This window comes from Ochlerotatus camptorhynchus, unplaced genomic scaffold (assembly GCF_037179485.1).
Source record: "Ochlerotatus camptorhynchus isolate MF236.1 unplaced genomic scaffold, CSIRO-AGI_Acam_v1.1 ptg000229l, whole genome shotgun sequence".
Taxonomy (NCBI): domain Eukaryota; kingdom Metazoa; phylum Arthropoda; class Insecta; order Diptera; family Culicidae; genus Ochlerotatus; species Ochlerotatus camptorhynchus.
The window spans coordinates 1,659,617-1,668,864 of record NW_027040719.1 but is presented as its reverse complement, the minus strand read 5'-3'; the positions used below and the strand labels follow the sequence as shown (position 1 = coordinate 1,668,864).

The 9,248-nt window shown below is 37.1% G+C and overlaps 2 protein-coding genes across 2 annotated transcripts; one reads left to right on the top strand and one right to left on the bottom strand.

The window, feature by feature from the left end:
* Positions 1-4,703: 4,703 nt before the first annotated feature.
* Positions 4,704-5,133, bottom strand: LOC135704025 (histone H2B-like). The gene has a single exon (XM_065225388.1). It carries the CDS (start codon positions 5,113-5,115, stop codon positions 4,741-4,743), a length of 375 nt encoding a protein of 124 aa, XP_065081460.1. The 5' UTR covers positions 5,116-5,133; the 3' UTR covers positions 4,704-4,740.
* Positions 5,134-5,331: 198 nt separating this feature from the next.
* LOC135704024 (histone H2A, orphon-like) lies at positions 5,332-5,799 on the top strand. Its single transcript, XM_065225387.1, has one exon. The coding sequence runs from the start codon at positions 5,391-5,393 to the stop codon at positions 5,763-5,765; it is 375 nt and encodes a 124-aa protein (XP_065081459.1). The 5' UTR covers positions 5,332-5,390; the 3' UTR covers positions 5,766-5,799.
* The last annotated feature ends 3,449 nt before the right edge of the window (positions 5,800-9,248 follow it).

Below are 9,248 nucleotides of genomic sequence, written 5' to 3'. Positions count from 1 at the left end.
TCGGTTCCAACGGAACATCCGCCAAATTTATAGGTTCGGATATATTATTTTAGGTGCCTACATTTTTAACAACAACATTAAATGATGCACCAACTATCAATTTTACTATCATCAAACCATAAGTTTCAAACGGTTTTCGGATGGTTATCTGGAAGATCTATAATACGCGTAAAATTGATTGCATCGTAGATTTGACCTAATGTAATTTTTCTCTGATGCTGAGGAAGATAATCGAAGGGGTTAGACCTTAATTATTTGCCACTTTTGCCAGTTCTCAATAGATCATTTTACGAAACGACAGGATCTTGTTTTCCAGACAGATTTTGATGCTATTGATGTTGCTTCTTACAGCTTTTAGGTAGCCGCCTCCTGTCAAAGCTAATTCATAAGTTGAAAAATTAACTGATTACAAACGTCTTGTAGAATATTCAGCTTTGTAGAACAATCTCTACAGATTCTGTGACACTACCCCGAATGTCACTACCCCGAACGCCATAACCCCGAACGCCATTACCCCGAATGCCACTACCCCGAATGTCCTACTACCCTGAATGGCCATTACCCCGAATGCCCTACTACCCCGAATGGCCATTACCCCGAAATTAAGACAAGTGAAAGAACAGCAAGGGGTCAAAAGAAGGGTACATTTTTAGAAGGAAATTTCGTTTTGGAATTTATACTGAATACAAATGATAATTTTTTATTGGAATTTTGAAGCTTGCAAGCGAGCAAGCTTGTTTTACGCGAGAAGCCCGAGAGATGTCGTTACTGAGGTCCTATGTTTTGAGATACTATGTTTTCAAGAAAAACTTTTTCAAAGTGTTATGTCTGTTGTCTGTGATTAAACTCTCTGATTAGTTTCACTTTACTAAATTGATGATACACTACGTTTACTTTTATGGAACTATGTATTTATCAATTCCAAACCATTTTAAAGCTCTTTAGAAAATGACAACCTTCAAGTTTTCGAGCACTTCGTTCACCATTTAAAAAGCCAAAGGGTCTAATATGCAATCCAATTCAATATGCAATACCAGTCGGAAACTGTTGAACCTTATCAAAGAATTGTTCGACCTGAGTCTAGACCTGAGTTGAAGAATTTCTCGTTATGGATTGAAAAATCGGTGCATGGAACGTTGAACTATCGATTACAAATTTATAACATTATTCCACACGTTATTATCCTAAATGGTCATTACCCCGAATCCCTTGCCAAAAGCTATTGATTACATATTTTCCTTATATATTAAAAGAAGGGAATATTCCCTTCCCTTCTTTATCATACATCCAAAGAATAAATTATTTTCTTTTTATATATTCAAAGAAAGGAATATTCCCTTCTTTATCGTTCATCCAATAATTAATTATTTCCTTTTGTTATATTTTCAAAGAAGGGAATATTCCCTTCTTTATCATATATTTAACGAATTGATTATTTTCTCTTTTATATATTAAAAGAAGGGAATATTCCCTTCTTTATCGTATATCCAAAGAATTAATTATTTCCTATTGTTATATTTTCAAAGATGGGAAACCCCCTTGAGCCATTAAGGGGCTGTTCATTAACTACGTAGACAGTTTTTTTGGGATTCTTGACCCCCCCCCCCTTCCCCTGCGTAGACAATTTTCCATACAAAATTTTTAAAATTTGTATGGACCGTGCACAATTGCCAACACCCCCCCCCCCCCTTCCCTAAACTGTCTACATAATTTATAAACATATCCTAATAAGTTTTTCTTTTCTTTTTATATACGCGAAAGAATATTCCAGGAATGACTATAATAAACAAAAATAGTCAATCTAATACATGGCATACTTTTCTGGGGAATGGTACATTCTGGGGAATGGTTCATTCTGGGATATGCTTTTCTGGGGAATGGTGCATTCTGGGGAATGAGATTCTGGGGAATGGTTTTCGGGGGAATGGTTTTCTGGGGAATGTTATAGAATCCTATTATTTGTATTCAGTATAAATTGACCACTTTGTCAAGCAGTTTTGGCGTGACTTTCTACCAGCGATTTCACAAAACTGGACCAACTAATTTCTATTTTTAATTATAAAACGCACAAATGTTGGCTACTTTTCTCGAGGTTCTAGAAGAAAAAATCTCAAAATAATGTTTTATTTCAAAGTTCGAGTGGTAGTAAACGTCATTTTAAGTGCTCGAATGAAGTGGTTAATTAGAAAAGAAAATTTCCTTCTCAAAAATTTATCCCTTGCTGTTCTTCTATTTGTCTTAATTTCGGGGTAGTCGCCATTCGTGGTAATGGCCATTCGGGGTAGTGTACTATTCGGGGTAACGGCGTTCGGGGTAACGGCGTTCGGGGTTATGGCGTTCGGGGTAGTGACATTCGGGGTAGTGTCACAGAATCTCTCTACAACGGCTTCGTGGAGACGACTCACACTTAGTTTTTACTTTCCAGTTGTTGTTGCGTTGCTGGCTGGTGTGATACTGTGATCAAAGTTCTCAATTGCCATGGTTGATTCTATTGGACATCAGATTTGTCAATTCTGATGGATAGGTTATTTTGTACTGCAATATTTAGTGAACTTTTCCATTTAAAAATTTAAGCGTTGATTAGCTATGCTACAACTTCTTAGGTCAGTATTGATTTAAAAACACTTGGCACCGTATAGTTTGTTTATCAATGCTAAACTAAATAAACAAATTGAAAGAAAACTTTGGTAAAAAATCTTGAATAGTTCAGAGATTTGCAATGCAAACTTGAAAATCAAATTTTAATGAGATTTCAATTTTCTTCCAGTTTGTTTGGGTCTAATTTGTCGGTGATTTTTATAAGACTGTTGGCAACTCTGCTTAGGACCACCATTCCATCTTTATGCTATAAGCCAGCGGTTCTTAAACTTTTGTTTTTTTGCGACCCAAAACAACGAAAATCAACCAAACATGCTATACTAAATACGAATTCCAAATCAGTCCAAAATCTGCCATTAATGTACAAAAATGATCTCAAATGTTTGAGAGATACATCAAAACGCATCAAGTGGTATCAAATCGACAAAGTAGTATTAAACCTACATAGGGCAACCCAAAACGAAGAAATTGTAAAACAACGACTCCGGGCCAACTTGTAAAGCTAAGGATGAACCTTAAAAGGTTAAAAATTACGTATAATCGAAATAATAGCTTCAAAACGCAATTGCTATACTAGTCCATTAATTACCACAATAGCATTAAAATGGCCGAGATTAGCTTTAAAAATGCCAAAATTATGTTAATATCGACACTCAAAATGACAACTTATATAATCATCTTGAAAACTAAAAATCTTATAATAATAATGAAACGAAAAAAGGACCCAAGATGGTCAAAATGGACTATCCAAACTGGGTTTAGAAAGTCTATCTGAAATCAGATTATGGAATAGTCTTAAAAACGCCATAAACCACCAAAATAATTAATTAATCACAATAAAAGGCATTCAAAATCCCTAATTGATTTTGAAACAGGTTCTTCTTCTTCTTTTGCTTCATTATAGAGACTACAGCCCTTAGCTGGTTCGTCTCTTGAAACAGGTTGTTATTGTAACTCAATATGGATAATTTTAAATACAATGGCCATCCTGTCTGAACTTCCATAGATTGAGAAATGCTGCTATAGACCATCAAAACTGAATCGTTTGGTGGCCATTTTAAAAAGAAAAGGCTTAATGACGTAGATTGCAAAATTTTACATTGTGAGGTATGGGATTGAAATTTCAGAATGCTTGCATTTCTCAAAGCATTAATTTTTTTTTCGATTATTCTAAGGAGGATAAAAGCTCAAAGGCTACTCAATAGATGTATTATATTAAATATTTAAAATTAACAAAAAAAAATCTAAACAAAAGTGATTCAAACAGGTAGATTTTTATTTTTGATCACAGTAACAGTAACAATCAAATGAATTAAAAGTATTTCATTTGAAAAACATAAGTGTTTTAAAACTCCTCTCCTATAAATAACAGCGCAAAATTTTGGCCTATTACCAGTACCACATGTATGCAGGCTCGAACGCGATGACGCTCTCTTGAATATTCCGGTATCATAACTCGATGCTCTCTGCGTTCAAAGCTACACACCTTATACACCTTTTGTTATTTGATCTGCAAAGATGACTATGCGAAAATGAGTAGTGTTAGTAGAAGTTTTATGTGACAGAATATGAACAATAGCTCTTTATGACTTCGTTGCAGTTTTCTCATCGTTGGTTGATCAATTTGGTTTTTTGTGAGAAGTGTAATCTTTTCAATGTTCAAATGCTATGCTCTTCGATATCCAATCTTTCTTATAAACGACTATTTCAATTAGCCCAGTCCCTCCTCGCATACTCCTGTTTCGGGCGATGATCATTAGCATTGTAATTGTATTCACCATTAAATTTCTATATAAGCTTTGGTTGTCCTATTCTATCCATCTAAAGTGGACGCTTGGTAGCTTATATTCCTCGACAGCCACTAGTGAGCTACCATGCGTTTCCAGTAATTTATATAATTGTACCGTGGCCAAACCAAAGCGAACTTGAAAAGAACCGATAACTTGGAATGCATTTCAACTCAACCAAAAACAATAGCCACGGCCATTATAAAACAATACGCCAACACCAATATCAGCTGCTATACCCAACACATCATGTCCATTTAAAGAAGAAATTGTTTCCAAAATTTGAACTCTTTCAAGTTAAAAATCATTTTGGTGGCCCTGAAAAGGGCCGGTTGTTTGAATAGGTACTGCGAATTTACTTGGAGCTAGTGTACTTGGTGACAGCCTTGGTTCCTTCGGAGACGGCGTGCTTGGCCAACTCACCCGGCAGCAGCAGACGGACAGCGGTTTGGATTTCGCGGGAGGTGATCGTCGACCGTTTGTTGTAGTGAGCCAGACGGGACGCCTCAGCAGCGATACGTTCGAAGATGTCATTGACGAAGCTGTTCATGATGCTCATGGCCTTCGAAGAGACTCCGGTATCAGGATGGACCTGCTTCAACACCTTGTAGATGTAGATGGCGTAGCTTTCCTTCCTGCGTTGCCTTCTCTTCTTCTTGTCGCCTTTGACGATGGTCTTCTGAGCCTCGCCGGACTTCTTAGCGGCCTTTCCACTGAGTTTCGGTGCCATTGTAGATAAAGCTGTTCACTTGAGTAGAAAATAACTAATATTCTTCGACACGGAAGGTCGTCTGTTTTTATACCCACAGAATAGCAACCAACACCCGTACCCTTTTCTGTATTTTGCTATTATATAGTGATGGTTAAACCCTCCTTGTATACAAAATACGCTACTCGACGCTGGTATAAAAGACCATTGTTTCACCCAAACGATAAAAGTGCGATTTTTGCCTTTAGCTATTGATTTCATTTTAACACAAGTCATCTACCGAATCACATCAAGCCATGTCTGCTCGTGGCAAAGGAGGAATAGTTAAGGCAAAATCAAGGACCCGTTCGAACCGGGCTGGATTGCAGTTCCCAGTCGGACGCATTCACCGTCTGCTCCGGAAGGGCCACTATGCCGAGCGCGTTGGTGCCGGTGCTCCCGTCTATCTGGCTGCCGTGTTGGAATATCTGGGCGCTGAAGTTCTCGAGTTGGCAGGAAACGCCGCCCGTGACAACAAGAAGGTCAGAATCGTTCCACGGCACCTGCAGCTGGCCATCCGCAACGACGAAGAGTTGAACAAACTGCTGTCCGGAGTGACCATCGCTCAGGGTGGTGTGCTGCCAAATATCCAGGCCATCCTACTGCCCAAGAAGACCGAGAAGAAAGATTAATTGCAGATTTATTTTCTCTTGACAAACAAACAAAACCGTCCTTTTCAGGACGACCACAGTTATTCAAAGATGAGTTTGTTTTTTTGATGCTTCAAGCGAGTGTAAGCGCATTTCTCTGATGAAAAAAAAATCACTTAGATTTGCCCTGGTTCGAGATATTGAGCTACTATTTCGAAAGTCAGCCTTCCGAACTTTAATTTGACGCCACAGTTATTAAAAAGAAGTCGAAATTAACACAAAATGTCTTCCCCAAACAACACACAAAAACCTTTGTTATAACTGGTTTTGATTGTAAAGATGTTTACTCATCATGTTATTTGGGTTCATTATACTTAATTATCTAGCAGTTTATAGGAACGATTGAAGATCAAAGAGTATTTATCTGAAAATTGGCAAGATTCACCTGATTTCAGCACAAAACATCATGTGATCTTGTAACAGATTTTAAAACCGGTTCAATCAATCCACATTACATCCTTGGTTTCGTGCAATACTGTCACAACTCCAAATCTGTGAATTTTAAAATTCGGATCCAAGGAAACTTCTGCATTTTGCGTAAAGTTTCAATTTTATGAACCTTTTCATTTCCATTGGACAGAGTCAAATGTGTTTCATTTATTCTCTAAAAATATTCGATCAAAAAATAAAACAGTAAACATTTTAGGATCACTTTTTTGAGTTGCGTAAAAACAACATGCTTCAGGAAAACAAAATAGCATATTCATATGGGCAACATACACACAACTCAAAATGTACCAATGATGCTGCTTTATTTTTGGCATTTTTGAAGAAAAAATTGGAAAGGCATATCTACCTAGAACATTCGATTTTTCATGAATTTCAAAATGTGTTTTTTGTGGGATGCAACTGCACAAAATCACAAAAGTGAAAAATGTCATCTTACGATAGTATTGTATGAAACCGACGTTATGGTAACCACGCTAAGAAAACAGTGATAAAGGCATTACGAGCTACAATCCATATTCTGTCTATTAAAATAAATCTAAACTAAACAGGATCGCTTAAGAACAGTTGTCTTTCCAGATCAAAAACGTCGAAAAACATCATGGGGAAAGAAGACATTTTGTTTGCTTAATCCTTTGTAAGGCAGTCGAAACTATATTGCCACCAACAATTCATATTGTTTTCCGTTCTCTCACAATATCTTTGCAATTGCTGGATAATTCTGGCAATTGTCAACACTCCTTATTTTGCTGAGCCATAACAAACGAAAAATGACAAATTTAGAGCAGTGTTTGTGTCAACTAACGGCCATTAACGAGCAAAAAAAATGTTGATTATAACAATGTTTATACTGAACGTGTTTGAGTAGAATTAATGCCAATTGAACAATCTATGAGAAATGAAATCTCAGCTCAGTTGGTTTATTATTCTTAAAATATAGTAGTTTGTTTTAAGGTGCTAAAAGAAGAAGAGATTTACTAAAACTGCTCTAACTTCCAACAGTGTAGCTCAAAAATATACTGATAAACCTTGAATATTTGATAAATCAGCGGTCAAGAACCCAGGAATTTAGAAGCGCACCCAGAAAAATAACACCCCTTTAACCTTTGATGGAGAAAAACCTAAATTTTGACACTTTTTTTTCCATAAAAATGATTTGGCTTATTTTTCAAAAATAAAATTCCATTTGTTCATTACACCAAGTAACTTAATTTTTTTTATTGTAGTACGAGTTGTTTCCAGGCTTGGTTTCCTCAGTCTTATAAAGGGTTAACCCTTTATAAGACAAACAGAGTAGGTATTATATTGCTACGAAATCATCGAGGTTTGCGCTATTGTGCCAAAATGCGGTGATTATGTAAAGATGTTGGATCTTAGGTTGTATAGGTGAGTCATTTTTACATAGCATCTGTTTTTATATGGCCGCTCATAATAACTCAGAGAGACAGAGAGAGTCACTTCTACTCAATTGTATTCGCAGAGCTGAGTACCTGCAGTTTTAGATATTAATTCTCCATACCTTTGAGTAGAAGTAACTTTCTCTCTGAGTTATTCTCAGTGGCCGTATATGCTTCCAACCGTCAAATTGAAAACTCGTTTTTGGTACTCATTTGCTTTGATCTATTATTGTATTCGTAAAAGAAAATGGCACTCTTCTCAAACCGAGTGATATAGTTCATGCATTAACTTGATGTTGTTGTTGTTGTTATTTATATAAGACGCTTTACATCCGGATGCAGTTATGTCTGTTTCACCTTCTTCGTGATTTTCGAGTTTCGTTTGGAACCCGTGTCTTCTTCTTTCCTTCTCTAATAATTCTTCTGATTCACCTCAGAGTTGGGAAAAAAAAAATCGGTTGCGTACCGGTGCGGTTCAGCAAAGCACAACACGTGTTCTCGACTCCTACACATCGTGTTTGGTTTAGATGCTGGTTGTGTTTCCATCGAAGCTTGTAAACCAACGCGTGTTTCGTTTATACGACACCCCGGTTTATGTTTGGTTTTCGTTTACCGGTAAACGAGTTTGGTATGTAAAAATTGAAAAACACAAAACCGAACCAAGGTTGTATGGCGGGTGTGTTTTCGGGTTGTTATTTTATAAACGTGCAAGTGGTGCCAGATTTTTTTTTTAATATATTTTATATAGGGTTAACTACCCTATATCCGGCCTATGAAGCCCAACCCGCACTTAGTATTTCTTAATCTAGCGCAGTTTAGCACCAAACGGAATGTTATTATTACTGATGGCCTCCAAATGTATTTACCTTTCCATACGTACCGTACGATTTGATAAAGAGAAACCAATCGTCGAGATATTGTCAAAAGTCTAACACTGCTTCTTGACGCCAAACTCGGCCTACGAATTCTAAACTCGGCCTAACGCATTTAAACGCCATTGAAACGCAAATGAATTCACTTCGGCCTATCCGATGAAGTTAAAAATTGATTCGGTCGGAGCGCTTCATTTGTTTTTGAGAATAATGGGTGCAAACCTTCATATCACGCGTTCTCATTGACTTCGTTCGGTAGCATATTAAGTGAAGTGTCGTACTAAACGCATAGTTGACTTATTAACTCTGAAATCATGGATTGATTTGAAGTTTTCTGCTCGATAGGCCCAAAATGAGCGATTAGGCCAAAGTAGTTCTCTACCCATATTATTTTAAAATTATCTCAAAACATCTTGGCGACTTTCTGTTAGAGAAAAACTGGGAAATACTGTCAAATACCCCTCAATATGGGTATTTTTGCAATCGGGATGACGTGTAGGGACCGGAAATCAATGTCTGACGCCAGTTTTAAATGCAAGATGGCAACTTCCGGTTAGAGAAAAACTGAAAATACTGTGAAATACCCCACCATATAGATATTTTTGGTATTGTGGTGACATGTAGGAACCGGAAATCAATGTCTGATGCCTCCAAAGGGGAGGAATGTTGGAAGTGTAGATGCTGTATAGCAAACGGCCCAACAGACTTCCTTCGATTTGCAGTCGCTACACGTCATCCCGATTCCAAAA

Coding starts and splice junctions, on each gene's coding strand:
- LOC135704025 (XM_065225388.1), bottom strand. CDS start 5,115: ATGGCACCGAAACTCAGTGGAAAGGCCGCTAAGAAGTCCGGCGAGGCT.
- LOC135704024 (XM_065225387.1), top strand. CDS start 5,391: ATGTCTGCTCGTGGCAAAGGAGGAATAGTTAAGGCAAAATCAAGGACC.